The 16,079-nt window shown below is 41.5% G+C and overlaps 2 protein-coding genes across 2 annotated transcripts; one reads left to right on the forward strand and one right to left on the reverse strand.

Moving 5' to 3' along the window:
* The first annotated feature begins 421 nt into the window (after window positions 1-421).
* Window positions 422-1,404, forward strand: LOC133903716 (uncharacterized). The gene is made up of 2 exons (XM_062345158.1): window positions 422-667; window positions 790-1,404. The coding sequence occupies exons 1-2, from the start codon at window positions 586-588 to the stop codon at window positions 1,008-1,010; spliced, it is 303 nt and encodes a 100-aa protein (XP_062201142.1). The 5' UTR covers window positions 422-585; the 3' UTR covers window positions 1,011-1,404.
* A 2,327-nt stretch (window positions 1,405-3,731) lies between these two features.
* Window positions 3,732-13,058, reverse strand: LOC133903068 (sphingoid long-chain bases kinase 1-like). Its single transcript, XM_062344417.1, has 9 exons — window positions 12,806-13,058; window positions 11,055-11,569; window positions 10,574-10,942; window positions 8,821-8,914; window positions 8,710-8,747; window positions 7,361-7,507; window positions 6,031-6,130; window positions 4,947-5,905; window positions 3,732-4,547 (listed from the first exon to the last, which is right to left on the reverse strand). Exons 2-9 carry the CDS (start codon window positions 11,460-11,462, stop codon window positions 4,395-4,397), a joined length of 2,268 nt encoding a protein of 755 aa, XP_062200401.1. The 5' UTR covers window positions 11,463-11,569; window positions 12,806-13,058; the 3' UTR covers window positions 3,732-4,394.
* Window positions 13,059-16,079: the final 3,021 nt, after the last annotated feature.

The following is a 16,079-nucleotide window of genomic DNA, read 5'->3' on the forward strand; positions in this document are numbered from 1 at the left end:
TATGATCGAGGTAAAGCATGTGTTGTCTTCGTTCTTGAACCAACATCTATGCTGCTGCTACCCCATCATCAAAGAGTTGTCGATGTCAATTAAGCTAATGTAAGCAGCCCTCATACGAAATTTCATATGCTATTCCTGCAACTCATCCAAAGGACCACCTCTACAATTTTCCCCTACTTTCCAATCCTCATGTTTCACACATGAATTCCTTTTCTATTTATGTACTTTTTATCCCTGTATTTTTAATTCCTATGTTCCAGAACTTTCCCTAGCGGTAAACTAGTAATATCTTGCAAAAGCACTCTAGATAGATATGCCTCCTAATTTAGCAGCCAATTACTGAGCTAGTGATGCAAGTTGACAGTTGGGTTATCTATATTATTGCCCCACCATAGCAGCAAACCGTATTGGGTCACATCACATGTACTTCACTCTCCACTGTGCTTTGCTGCTGTGTTCCACCCGCTTTCCAACTTCCACTGCTCGCCACCTCTCACCTCTATATTACGCACACCAAGCGCCAAACCAGCAGCTTGTCACCTCCTCCTCCCATCGCGTAGGAGATCGCAGAGAGAGATCGATCGAATGGCTCGCGGAGACGCATGCGCCGCCGTCGCCATGGCGCCTAACGCGCGCGTCCTCCTCGTCCTCGTGGCCACGCTCACCGGTAAGTGTACGACGATCGAGCACGAGCGCATGCACTGTGCAGCGCGCGGCGGTGGACGTTATCGACCCGTGCGCCACGCGGTGGTTGTCGTGTGATTTTTATTTTTTATTTTTATTTTGCAGTGGCTCTCCTCGCGGCGCCGGCGCCGACGCGGGCGGCGTGGGTGGACTACCCGTCGGGCGTGCCGTGCGGGGTGACCGTCCCCGTGGAGCAGTGCGACCCGGCGGACGCGGCGGCGAACAGCGCGTGCATGGACATGTGCCACTACGGCGGGTGCCGGCGCGGCGGGCGGTGCGTGTCCCTCGGGTTCGGCAGGGGCAGGGGCTGCCATTGCAAGTGCTAGCTGGCCGAGCTGTTGCCGAAAAGCAGCGGCAGGCAAACAGTGAGCAATCAAGCTGCGGTTGGTAGATGCCTGGTTTCTACTGGGTCTTTGCCCACTGATTTTGGTGGCTTCTTTTGGCGTTAACAGAGTCATGCGCAAATGGTTGTACATAGAGCATTTTCCTTTTTAGTGACTTGGTCGTACGTACGGTATGTGTGTCGGTATCGATACTGCTCATTTTTATTTTCATTGATTTTGATCCGAATTTTAGTTGAGCTACGTAAGAGGCGATTTCGGTTTACGTTCTGGAATAATCCGTGTTAAATAATAGTTGTTGTTGTTCACTGTTTATAAATATATATTGTAAGTCACATATGGAGTTGTGAAACGGTATAATTTCATTTGCTTTTGTTTATTCTTCTGCCTTCTCCCAGTCTGCTACAATTGAGCTTTGAGGAACAGAGAGAGATGAGAAAGAATGACCATCAGACGCTTTTCGCTCGTTTGCCTGTCTGCCTATTGTTTTGCTTTTTAACTAGCTGCTGCTAGCGCGACTGGGTAAAGGCTACAAGTTGAGACGTTAAGCTTAGATCAAGTTCCAATCAGTGAACCCTGTTCCGAATAACAGTTCGCTGATTACCAGAAAACAGAGACAAGTTTTGGCACGTACATCAGAAATCCTGTGGCAGCTAACTTCTTCCTCCAAGCTGCAGTGGAATAGATCCTGACCTCTCTGAAGTTCTGAACGCCCGCGGCGTCCTACCAATCCCAAGTTCCAGTTATCTGTCTCGAGCATAGATCTATGTATAGATAGAGAGGAAAAATGTTGAGCAGAACTGTTTTTACTGAAAATAAGAATATTTGGTTCATCATACCTATCTAAAAAGGTTAAGCAGAGTATCTATTTAGTTGAACGAATCTGAGGTCATATAAAGAGTTAGATATATTGATATTATGATAGTTGTTTGTATAAGATTGTATCATTGATGATCGAATATGTATGACTTATAAGCTCACTTGCACACGTAGATGCGAATTAATTGCATCTGTTGGATCCGACTTAGGAGTGAAGCTCAATCTATTTATAAGCCTGAATGGCACAGTATATTTATACCGCCGTGAATATATGTTTGCATCGGGTCGTGTGGCTCGTCCAGTTAACTAATTACTCACTTAGGGTGTATTTGGTTGCCTGTACGAGGTTTCGGAGCTGCATCGTATATCTTGGATGAGGGGAAGCAGCTTGAGGGGATCCGTATTCTGAAAAAAAAATGTGTTTGATTGGTTGGATAAACGGATGCAGATTAAATTTGAATTTGTGTTTGATAGATTAAATCTGAGGCTGCATGAGAGAGCTCGCTGTCACTGACGAGTGAATCCAAACCGTCGGCCGCTGCATCCGGCCGGCCTACATATGACCTACGGCCATTTCCAGCACATGCACGGATGCAACGGCTGACTGTATGGCTGCACAAGCGGGTGCAACCTCGCACAGCTCGTCACGCCATCCAAACGCGCAGCTCGCGGAACATATACACCGATGCCTACATCCGCCGGTGCGCCAAACCAAACACGCTCTTAACGTTTTCTGCATACAGACACCTCATGTACGATATCTGTTCGCACAGAAAGATCAAGCCGCACTTGTTTAACACCTTCTACATGTAGATACAGCATGCGTGCATGGTACCCTGTTTATTTGGAACACGTCTGATTCGTGCGCCGCGCGGTGGTTTCACTTTCTCGCGTGATATTGCAGTGGCTCTCGCCGGCGCCGGCGGCGTGGGTGGACTCCTGTGGAGCAGTGCGACCCGGGGGACGCGGCGGCGAACAGCGCGTGCAGGGACATGTGCCACTACGGCGGGTGCCGGCGAGGCGGGCGGTGCATGCCCCCCGGGCGGCTCGGCGGTGGACGGGGCTGCCATTGCCAGAGCGCTGAGCTGTTCTTGGAGAGGAGAGAGGAGCAGCGCGTGGCAGGAGGAAACAAATGAGCATGCAGGCAGTGAGCTCATCATACCAAGCTCTGTTTGTTCTGATCTGGTCGCTACGAACAGCTGCTACCAGCAGAGCTTTAGCTCCGATATTTATATAGAATTTCAAGTTTATAGCGTAAAATAAAATAATTTAAATATCTATTTTTAATTTAAAATAAAAATAAAATGATTAAATCAAAGACTCTCAATATAACCACAGCTCCATATATATATAAAATTTAAAATTTATAGGATAAAATAAAGTGATTTAAATATCTATTTTTAATCTAAAATAAATACAAGATGTTTAAACAAAATACTCTCAATATACCCACAACTCCAAGATTGGTTAATGGTCACAGTATTTGCTAGTGCGGCTGGATGAAGGCTAAAAATTCGGACGACTAAGCCTTATTACAGATCAAGTTCCAACCAGCCAACGCTGTTTCAAAGAAGAGCTCACTGCAGTGATTCCCAGAAAACAGAGACAATCACGCAAGTTCCAGTCCAGGTACATCAGAAATTTTCTTCTCCGGGTTCTGATGGCACGCGGTGTCCGACCAACCATGTTGTCTACTTTCCAAGTTCCAACTATCCGTCTGGAGAGTGCTCACTTATGTACTTTATGATTATGATTCTCCAGAGCGAAATAAAGGAAACATTATCCTGTTCCTTGGGACCACATTGTTGCAAAAAAGACTTTCAGAGTCACCAATCTAGTTCTAGTCAGAATTTCTCGTACAAGATAAGCATTGCCTGCCGGCATACAAAGGAGGCCCCCTCGAAACTATGCTGCTTATTCCCCAACAGAGAACAAAACATCTCAGAAATTCCAACTCGTATGGCTGACAAGTTTGCAATTTACAACTCATACATCACAAGGAACAAGAGTTACACTCATGAAAGAGGCACGACTGCCACAAATATCGTCCGTCCTTTTCTGTTGAAATCCTACACTGCACCGGGAATCCAACAGGGCAATATAGTCTTATTCGCACTTCGCTGACACTACAAGTTGATCAAGGACACAGCATTGTGGTGTTGTCCCTTTTATGGGGGTAATGACTAATGAGCATCAAGTGGCTGGCATCAGTGACCTCCAAACAACCGCACATACCCGGGGTGTGCACTATGTTCTGGACCCAAAGCACACTGACCAGTGTGGCTCTATAGTAGATGTATTAGATATGGACAAAAGAAAAGGTGAAACCAAGAGGTGCACAACATGCTGCTGTCGACGTAGGCTTTAGCTTTACATCTGGATAAATATCACACACCCGACGCAGAAAGCAGAAGGTGAGTGTCAGCAAGGCTGTTCTGACTTCTGACTGATTATGGATGTGTGGATGGCTGGATGCAGACGAAAATTCCACAGTTCACCGCTTGTACAGGTGCAAGATTCTGGGCACACAGTAGAATAATGTATTTACAGCTACTGTACAGGTTTTTTGGCTGGCCTGCCGATCAATCGACATTGTTGAGGCAGCAAACTACAGTGAACTTGTCCCTTGACATGGAGTAGTTCACCATCAATACCACATCCGTCATGTGTATTTGGGCCAGCCTTCAGCCTCACAGATTTTACCTGAAATTTAGCACAGCAGCAAACTACGGAATTTAAAAACTTCGCATGAAAACTTCTGGAAGAATGAAGAATACAAAGATCATTAACCGTGGAAATATCCAGAGAAGGATGTGATAATTCAGGATTTCTAAATCTGTCTTGTTTTTTCATGTAAGGTATCATCAAATGGTTCTGGAACAATGGAGAACATGGGAAGATAAATAAATTCATTACACACCTTGCCTTGTACTATGTCATGGAGTAAACTCCAAGAGTGTAATTATAGAATAATATGACTATATGAGTGTCAAAAACTACATGATATGCAGCAAGCCAGGATCGAAACAACACTGTCCTAAAATGAATGGAAGAAAAAAGGTAAAATTGAATACTTGACCAAGAGAAGAAGCCATAGCATACCTTCACATATTCTACATGTGGAAGAGATATATGCTTTCCAAACTGTAAAAGCAACAAAAATCTCAGTAATCTCAGTCTCCCACTTCCACCAACCAACAGCAGGTCCAAACAATTGTCATCATATTCAGCCTTGGGAGCAACAACCTGAGAGCTCAAACTCTGCACAGTCTTGCATGAATGGTTGCATACCAGTACACCAAGATAGCGCCCTTTCCTAACTATCCATCTTTCATCTAAGCTTGGTACTAGCTCCTTAGTCAGACCGAGCTCAATGTCCTCTGAAGGACTATGTAGCTCAATTGGAGTCTCAGGTTCCCAGTTAGGTTGATTATCCCATTTAGGTTCTGCGTCCCACTTCGGTCCTGAATCCCACGCAGGTCCAGGATCTGAAACTGTGGACGATGTGTCCTCTTTGTCATGTATTGTGTTACCCCTAGAAGATTTTGTATCATTTGTAGCAGTCAAGCTTGGCCATGCCTTTTCTGTCCTTGATTTTGATTTGGATCTACACCAGCTGGGAATAGATGAAACATGAGCCTGAGGATGGAGCACCTCTTCTGGTTCTTCCAAAGTACTTGCTCTCCCTAATGATAGGCGTTTTGATTTCGAGTCAAGCGCACGAACAAGTTCGGAGGGTTCGTTATTTGCGTGTGGACTACAAAGCTCCAGCTCTCCCCCAGACATTATGCCTGCAGACATGATTGAATCAATGCTAGATAAACTTGAGGCACGTGGTAAACATTCTGCTCTAGATCTTCGAGCTACATCATCATAGAGATCTGACGCATCAGCCTTTTCTTGTTCATCCACGATTTTATGCTCAGCACCATCTACATCTGACATTGGAAGATACTCCAATTCAAAGCTGTACTTTGGCAAACACAGGAATTTAAGAAAACCAGCTACGAAGTAACGGAGAGGACCACAGCGCTTCTGATATTTCTCTGAGAGTTCAAGAACTGCAACAGATAGATGGAACGTCACTTTTGTTGTTTACAAAAAAGCAAAAAATCACCTACAGCTTAATACAAGAAGCTAATTTACAGAAAAACAAGGAAATGGTCTGAAGTATTAATTATGTTACCATCGCTAACGAAACCAAAATATGAGACGGTTGTGCCAAAATGGACAGTCCCACTTTGAATCCATTCAACAGCAAAAACATCAATAGGTGTAAGACCTCCCTGCAAACAACAATTGATTTAACGAAATGTTTACATAGAACCAAAATAAATAGTGACTGGCAATCAAATTTCAAGCTCAATACTTATTAGTATCCACATCAAAATGTCAAAAGTAAAACTTGAAATAAGTACTGGGGAGCACCTATTGATCAAACTATGCAATCACAAATACGGTAAACTTGACATATCGCTTTATTTTTAGACATACCATAGCTTCATCAACTATTTTTCAATCTTGTATGGTAACTATTAACAGAGCAAAAGAACGCTTCAAATGGAAACAATTGATACGTCCTTCCAATACTCTCGTAACATGGTGAGTATACACAGCTGCTCAAATAGCAGCGATCACAATAAAGGCAGGCATGTTTGACTCTTAAAGTGACACAATAGCAAGGCTACGCAACTTGCTGAAACTGAGTGACTGAAGTCTTGCACGAAATAACAAAGTTCTAACCACCCGACTAGGCAATGCCTCAGAGCACTGGAGAAACAATGTGTCAGCAAAGGATAGAGCTACAGAAGACAAATTTAGCTACGCTATCCAAAGTCAAGACCACAGGGCAACCCAACTAGCAGGCAACTAATGTGAAGAAACATAGAGTGCTACTGACTGCAAGATGGCAATGCACAATTGTTGGAATATGACATAGCGATATGCAGTAGGTTGACATCATGAGCAGGGTAGCATTGCGGGGGCCAAGTGCATGAAGGGCAGAGACAAGAGAGAGCAGCTTAATGAGTAATGACAAGGCGGTAACTTGGAGATGCAGAAGATTTGGCCATGTAGAGGGGTTAGCTCGTTCAATATAAAAATGCTGAGAAAAAAGAAAAAGATGATAAGAGTGCATCAACAGTAGGACATTATGTAGTCATGTAGATTTGGAGTGAATGTGCAACAGGGAAGTGAACCAATAGGATGGCTTCAAGAAATAAAGAGGCAGAGCACTGGTGAGATGTTATAAATGTTTGTCTCTTTGTAATGCTAAGGCACCATTAACTACAAGTTCAACATTTAGCTCAACCTAATTCACAATTGAACTTTTTACTGCAGGAAAATGAATCACCAAATATGTCAGTTGTGATTAAGAACACATGAACCTTACCCAGAATGATAATAGCATTTTAGGGTCTTTTAAATGCAATGACAATAAGTTACATGTAAATACGAGGATTGTAAGACTTATACAGAAGATGAAGTAGAGAGGAACAAAAAAAAAAGTTCATTACCCTGACAATCGACAATGCTGCAGAAATTGGATCCTTAACACCCAAGACTGTCCAAACAAGTGAGTTATCAGACCCAGCAGGTATTATACCGATTGGAATGGAGACAGCCACATTTTGATCATCTCTGCACAGAAGACCGTTGAGAACCTACAAAATGAGTTGATTACTGCATCAGAACCTGCAGTTGACATGAGAATAACCATTTCTATAGTATGCAAGGAGAGGATGACTTCAGAAAAGTAGCAAACATAGAAGGACCTAAATGGCATGGCAACACACAAGGTATGACAGTAGAAAACATATAGGTCCCTTAAAAATCTAAGCACATTAAGCAATATGGTAGAGAATAATTTAAAACTTCTATGGATTTTTAGAAATCCAAAAACTTGGCATGAGAAATGATATATGATGTTTGCAATTCTATTATTGTGTCCCTACATAAGTTCCCCCTGAAGCAAGGCTCGAAAAATCTCAAGAAAGATCCCCAAGGTCCCAAATACTCTCAAAGTCCAGCCCCACATGGGACAGTCCCACGCACACATAATGACCTCCTTATGCTTTTGTCTTTGCTTCACATAAAAGGGTTAACCCGGAAGAACTATGTTTGGGCCAATACCTAAAAGGCATTATATGCTAGCACTGCTCATTTTAAACGTTTAAAGTTTAACATTCAATGTAAGTCTATTCCTCTACCACTAGTCTACTTGAGACACATGGGCCACCTCCAATCGGACCAGACATTAGAATACAAGCTTGGAAACAAGTAGTTCCCAATGGAGTAGGTCAAGTTGGGGAGCTACAAGGTTTGTTAGAGAATAAAGGTGCAAAGGAAATTTTCTTAGTATTGATGGTATTATTATAAAAACTGAAATTTGTATGAACTGAGGCAATGTCAGAAATCAGGATGGATAAGTCTGTCATTAAGATTACATTTTTCTAGTAGGTTATCAAGGAGTAAAATACACCTTCGGTCCTTGAACTTGTCCCGTGATGTCATCTAGGTCCATAAACTCTTAAAATGCATATTTGGGTTTTTAAAATTGTCAAGTGTGCCATGAGTGGCACAAATCACCCAAAATCAGCATGAACGCGCGGTCCCGATCCAACTGACGGCGTGCTACATAGGCAGGTATATGCTGACTAGGGTGATTTGGACCTCGCGTGGCATACTTAACAAGTTTAGAGACCCAAATCTGTATTTTAAGAGTTTGGGGACCTAGATGACACCGCGGGACAAGTTTGGACCGCTGGTGCATTTTACTTGTTATCAAATACACTAAAGCAAAGAAAAGACTCATAGAGATGAACAAAAAGGAATATATGCATGAACGAAACTGATAAAAACTAACCTCATTTACAATTCCATCGCCACCCACACATACAATGCCTAGCACATACAGGTAAAAAGTGAGTCAGATGATCAATGAACAGCTCAAGTAAGAATGTGAAATGTTATGTACCATCTGGACAGGTACTAAAATCAATAGTTGATACAAGAGATTTTGCATGACCAGCATGTGTTGTTTTAACCACGTCCATCTTGAAACCTGCAAGCTGTCGCTAGCACTAATTATTAAACCATACCTAAGCACCTGGGATATTGAAAACAGACAGTATATGACTATGCGTTAACAAGCATGATTATATATAATTTTTTTATACAAGTGAACTTACTTTCAGTTGTCAACGATTATACAGAAAAGGCTAATAACTTCAGCATTCCTCTGAAAGAAAATCAGCATTTTATGACTGACACTACATGTGAAGTATACCTAAAAGGCACGACAGACATGAAGCAGGAAAAAGACACTAAGTTAGCAGAGAGGATACTATCGAAACATATAACAAGTGCTGAGTAGACTTGAATCGCACACAATTACATAATGACATCAAGGTCTTGATTCATTTAGACACCCTGATCTAATAGGATGTCTAATAGGATGTTTCCAATACAATCTTGAACAAAGGAGATAAGGACCAGCAGAAATTCCTGCTGCAGGAAAAGCATAGCTAAACAATATACTACATGAATAGAACTAAAAGGAGCATGGAGCAATATCAAATTCCTAAAACTTCAGCTATGTTGCCCTAAACATATGGACAATAACAACTAGCACACCTTGCCAACTCTACATAACTCTAGAGACAGAGAAGCTTTTATAATAAGTCCTGGCAAGATATGGATGACATGGGTTTTTTTTTCAGCCAATAAATGCTATACTGGTACTTCTAAAGTACAACACAAGGCCAACTCGAATTTATACATATAGAAGCTCATCTCCGGGGATAAAGAACCTTTCTTCACTCTTCCAGCTTTCCAAACCATCAGTAAGATAATGAACCAAGTTGATATTGTCTACTACAAAAATGTAATCATATTTAATGCTCTAAGCAGGCTGGACCAATGAATTATACATGATTCATCATCAACCTATGTGATTTTAGTATCACACTGTTAACATTTGTATTTGACTAGGCAATGTTAGTCTGCTTGTTAGTTTGTAATAACTATTTCATCAGTTAAACAGATATCTTAATACGAGCAGCATAAATGGTAATCAAGGGAACATGAGACAAAGGCAAAGCAACAAATTTTAAGTTAAGTGAAGATTATCCTAACATCCATCTTTGAACACGAGAGACCCTACTACATTTGATCTTCCAAAGCATGATAATAAGATCCCGTTTGGCACAACTCTAGATCCGAGAGCCATGCTGGATCTGGAGTTTGTATAATATAATGAAGTGATTTAAACATTTATTCTTTGTCCAAAATAAAAACCAGATGACTCAACCAGATACCCCCAATCAACCAAATACCCCCAATCCACCCACAATTCCAGATCCTGGATTTCATGGAGCTGGTGATTGGGGGTATTTGTGAGTCATCTTGTTTTTATTTTGTACCCCCCAATGCACTCACAATTCCAGATCCTGGATTTCATGGAGCTGGTGATTGGGGGTATTTATGAGTCATCTTGTTTTTATTTTGGACAAAAATAAAAATCCAGGATCTGACCAGCTCCATGAAATCCAGGATCTGGAACTGTGGGTGGATTGGGGGTATTTGGTTGAGTAAATCCAGGATCTGGATCCGTGCCAAATGGCCCCTAAGTTGAATAAGATTCTCTTTGTTAATCTCCTAGTAGAAGCGATAGACAACATATATGTGACCTTGAGATAAGATACATGCTTCTACTCAGCTAGACATACCTTAAATATGGGTTCCACTTTCCCATGGAAAACTTTGCTAGATCTACCATGTCCAGATCGAGGATTCAAGATGACAAGTATCTTTGGTGGAGACCGACATTTAACATAAGGATCAAATATGGCATCAAATGGAATGAGTTCAGAAGAATGCTTCTTGCTAGACGCCATGGGGTGAGGCAACAGGTTTACATAGCATTGCTGATCTGCAAAACCATTAACCCACCGAAAGGCTTCATGTGGAGAAGTGGATAGGAACCGTAAATCCTTTTGGGTTCTTCGAGGCTTCATAAAGCAGGAAAGTCCACTGGATCTTTTTTCAACAGGGCATGCATGCACAATGAAATGCCGGAGACCAGAATTATATGATACCTGTAAGATTATTTTGATAGATCTTAGAAGTGATCCCAAATGTTCTGGATTCGCAGTGGAACTGAGAAACATATTGATGCAAGTTACGCAAGTCAATGAGCTAACAACTTACAGATATAATGTCCTCAAGTTTAAGGATGTTAGAACCCCATATAAGGGCTTCAGTGCTGAGCCTAACATCAAAGCAGTTGATACTAGACCCGGGTTCAGACAGTTCACTTGAAGCACTTCTAGATTTGTTATCTAATGTAAGCTTCCCAGAATAAATCTCGTATCCTAACAAATCAGACTTCTCATCTTCGTTTCTGATACTATGTGTGCTTGCCTTTTCTGGATTCTTGATGGTATCATCAGCATCCTTTTGCTTTAAAAATATTGAGTTGCTTGTTTCTGGAAATACAGGAGAAGGTTGTTGCTCCGCTGCAGTGGGAGAACGCCTGCTATTTGTACGACGAAGCAATTTATGGATTAGGCCTCTTGGTGAAGTAAGATTCTGCTCGTGATGGTCAGAATTCTGCATCTCAGTCTTCTAAGGGTAAATCCAGTACATGAACAACATCCGGAAAAAAACTTATAGCAATAGAGCATCACTCCCAGAAGCTCATGAGAGACCACTCGTGACTGAGCCTGCAAAATGTAACTGAATATCAACTTGATAAAAATGGTACCTTCTATACTATTAAACCAAATGTTATACAATGTAATCTAACTGACTAATATCTTTCATTTTGTTAAACAACTATCCTGTGGCATCATATGCTCCTGATTAGCCCTGAAAGCTGATTTCTACCCTCATCCAGCTTAAAAGTCATGAACAACAAATTATACACAAACAATATATAACATGTCCACTCTCTTGAAAGGGAAGACAGAAACTCAGAAAGAATTTTGGCAATGCTTCTAAGGATCTCTAACCAATGGATGGTGACTAACAAAAACATTACAAATCAACCTTATAGAAACATGTCAGGTACAACACAAGCTGGCTCTTGAAAAATATCAAAAGCGAAAAACTTCTTCTACCCAACTTCAGAAATCAGAAGGCAAAGGTTTCATATTGGAAGGTACCAAGCAACTCCTAACAAACAGTACATGGTGTACCCCGTTTAACCTTTAGGAGTGTCGCTGACAACTTTGGTACAACTACAAGAAAGATAAACTTGCTCCGATCAATCAATCACGCAGCAAAAATCTAATTCCTATCGCTCCAGAATCACAAGTACTACAAAAAATATCCTCTTCAGTGAAACACTGAAACTATAAGAAAAACTAACAGCTTGAGTCGAAAATCTCGTGCAATAACAAAAGGGTCTATTTTGCCCTTTTGCATCAAAAGGGTCTATTTTTACCCACAGCAGAAGCGGTAGCCATATCACCAACTCAACTAAAACTGAAAACCTCCTTATTCTAACTTCTGAAACAAAGCTAGTTTAATATTTCTCCCAATTCGATCACACACAAATGAACTCGTAACATTTGCAATATAATAATATATCCAAACCCGTAATTTAGGTCAACCACAGAACGAGGTCGCCTTATCCAAAATTCAAACGACTAACTCGAACACCTAAATTGCAGTATCAGCACCCATCCGAATACCAGACTGCTACGCGAGCAACACGTGGAATCACACAATTCTACCAAAACAGAATCCTAATTCCAAACGATTCAGACAAACAGGCCGAAATGTAAGCACTACCACTGTGGCTGGCGACCACAGAACGCCAACCCAATCCCGTCCCGCGAAACAACGAATCCGAAATCCACCAGAACAAAAATCCGCAGCAATTCCGCGAAAACGCACGACGCTCATGAGCCCAACCCGAGCCCAAACATCCAAACCAGGCAAGTTGGGGCGCTCACCAATTCGGATCGAACCGGACGCCGAGCCGAGCCGAACCGAGACACCCCCGCCGCGGCGACCGAACCCACCGAGCCACCGCGCTCGATCGGCACGGGAAGCCAAACCCCAGCTCGCTCGCAGCGTCGTGGTGGTCGGAGCTGACGGAGGAGAGGCAGAGGAGGCGGCTAGCCGCTCGAGGAGGAAGAGACGAGGCGAGGAGGAGACGGGAAAAAAATTATTAATGGAGACCAGACAGCACGGCAACGATACAGTGGGGTTTGCTTTGCCTTAGTTTATTTTTTTATTTGCTTAATTAGTGTGATTAATTAACCGCTAATCATGTCCCTTTCGTCCTAATTATGGCACGTAGCGTATCTTCCACGAACAGGGCATGAAAGGGTGGCGCTCTGTGGCCCCAGCGGGCCCACTCGTCGGTGACTGTGGCCTGTGGGTGAAGCACTGGCGTGGAATTATTTTATTTTATTTTTAAATCCAAAATTGTAAATATATGTGTACATTTTAAAATTTGCAAATCTATACTCCTGTTATACGGTGGATTATTTTTATATTTTTTAATCAAAAAATTGCAAATGTATCGTTCGTATTGGAAGTTTGCAAAACTATACGCATGTCATCCGTTGAAAAGTCATTGGCACAACCTATGCAATGAATATAAATTTGTAAAATTTCAAAATAGGTGCATATATTTAAATTTTTAGATTTAAAAAATAAAAATACCCATGGGTGGGCTCGAAGTGAGTGTGTCGCTACTCTTGTGAATGGGTGGCTTGGCCCGGATGGAGCTTTCCAGTTGGGTCAGGCTTGGGCTTGGTACTGGAGCCTGTTAAAGATGGCTTGCTCGTTAGACTACGTCACCGTGTGACAGAAGATAACTTAATGCATAGGATGATCCGGTGTCTAACTAGTGAAATCACCGGAAGCTTTTTTCGCGACACGTGTTCAAAAGTTCTCGAAGTGTTTCACTAAATGGTCCGATGTTGGAGTGATGAGTGAGCCGGACTATTTTTAGCGGAAGCAAAATTTTTAAGGGAAAATGAATTTGAGTTCATCGGATTATTCGGTGATGGAAAGAGAGGATCACTGGACTATTTCTTGCAGAGGCAAATTCCAAATACAGAAAAATAAAACTTTACTCACCGGATAATCTAGTGTTTATGTTATGTTCACCAGACAAATGCACTGGAGCAATGTTGTAGAGAGGTTCAAAAGAGGTTTCACTCATCGTATGGTCTAATGTGGGCAAAGATGACATCACTCGACTAATTATTGCAGAGAGGTTTGCTACGAATGTTTTGGTCTAGTTCTTCTGACCGAATTGACTCGTGTTACTTCAGTGGTCACCGGATGAATACGCCGAAGCATCAACGGCTAATGACAGTTGGCACATGTATCTATGGAGTTTCTAAGCATCAGATTGTCCGGTGTGTAAGATGATACTCACCAGATCATCCGGTGCTAATAAAAAAAAGTGGATGGTTAGGCAATAGCTAATTTTGGATCTCTAGCTTATAAATACCCCCTCATTTGGTTTCATTTCCCTCTCTTGCGACCCAGAAGAGTTCATACACTGTATGTGTTATCAAGAATTAAGAGAGAGCACTTGAGTTGATTTTCAAATCCCTAATTAAATATTAAGTACATCATTAGTGCTTGAAGAGTAGCAAGTGTACATCTAGCTATAATCTAGGGTCGATCTTGGTGAAGTGAAGCTATTGGCTTGTTACTCTTGGTGGTTGGCAACACTTAGTCGGTCTTTGGTGATTAGAGGTGTCTTGATGAGTTCTTAGAGTTTTTGTGGGAGCCTCGGGACGAGTTATGTACTTGGTTTAATGCTCGCCAATCAGGAGATGGAGAAGTGACAATCATGAGGGAGCATTTGAGTCTTGGTGATTTAAAGGGGAGTGATATCCTTGGTGGATGCTCCAACGAGGACTAGGGGGGAGTGTCAACTCCTTGATACCTCGGGAAAAAAATTTGATGTTCTCTTATCCATCTCTTTACTATTTCACAATTTAATTTGAGCATCTACATTCTTGCAAGCCTTCAATTTCGTATTTTCTTAGTATCTTTGCGTGCTTTTTTGTTGTCTTTTCCTAGCTTGATCATGTAGTTGCATTTTCTTTTCTCTAGGCTAAGGTTGATATTTCTTCTAGATTGCGATAGAAGTTTTAATTGCTCAATTCACCTACCTCTTGGGTCATTCGATCATTTCAATTAGTATTAGAGCCTCATGCTCTTGATAGGCTTAAAATCCTAGAGCAATGGCCCTAGGGAGTGGAAGTAGTGTGTTAAAGTTCGAGGAAAAGAACTTCGTCTATTTGAAAGTTCGCATGGCGAGCTATCTTGAGACTATTTCCCTCGAAGTTTGGCTAGCCACCTCCATTAGGTTTGATCAACCTTTTACCAACCAATAAGTTCGGTGGAATGTTAAGGCAAAGAATGCTATATTTGAGGGAATTAGTGAAGAGATTTTCTCTAGAGTTAGGAGCAAAGATTTCGCTAATGAGATTTGACCGCTCTTTATGAAATTCATGAGGATTCTAGGAAAATTCATGAGGAAATATATCATATACTTATGAATGCTCTTAATCAATTCAAGATACTTCCTAATGAGTTATGCAATGATATGTATTTTCACATGAATATGTTTATAGAAGAAATCAATTCTTTTGAACTCACTCAATTGTCTCAAGGAAACGTTATTTGTAGAATCTTGATGGTGCTTCCTAAGCCGTAATACAACATTATCATCTCTCTTCTTCATGAAAGGAACATCAATAATATGACCATCACCGATGTCGTTGGAAAGATATGTGCTCATGAGATGTTCTTATTTAGAGATCATGAGTTTTCATCCAAGAAGAATCTTGTTCTCAAGAAAAATACGGTTGACAAGAAGAAGAAGATGAAGCTCCCATCATCAAGTGAAAGCGATGATGATAATGATGATGATGATGATGACACTAAGCTTGCTCTTCTCATAAAAAGAACCACAAGGATGATCTCCAAGTTTTTCAAAAAAGGGCTACAACTATGATCCTAAGAAGAACAAATTTTGCCTAAAGAAATTTAATAAGTTCAGTGGCAGAGACAAGAAGAAGTGCTACAATTAGGATAACTTCAGCCATATATCATATGATTGCCCTTATCCCGACAAGAGAAATAAGAACTAAGTCTAAGAAGATTGATGCAATTGAGGGTGAGGACAAGCACAAGAAGAAGGATCAAGATAAGAGGAAGAAGAAACTCTTCAACAAGAAGGGTGGAGGCCGC

Source organism: Phragmites australis, chromosome 21 (assembly GCF_958298935.1).
Source record: "Phragmites australis chromosome 21, lpPhrAust1.1, whole genome shotgun sequence".
Taxonomy (NCBI): domain Eukaryota; kingdom Viridiplantae; phylum Streptophyta; class Magnoliopsida; order Poales; family Poaceae; genus Phragmites; species Phragmites australis.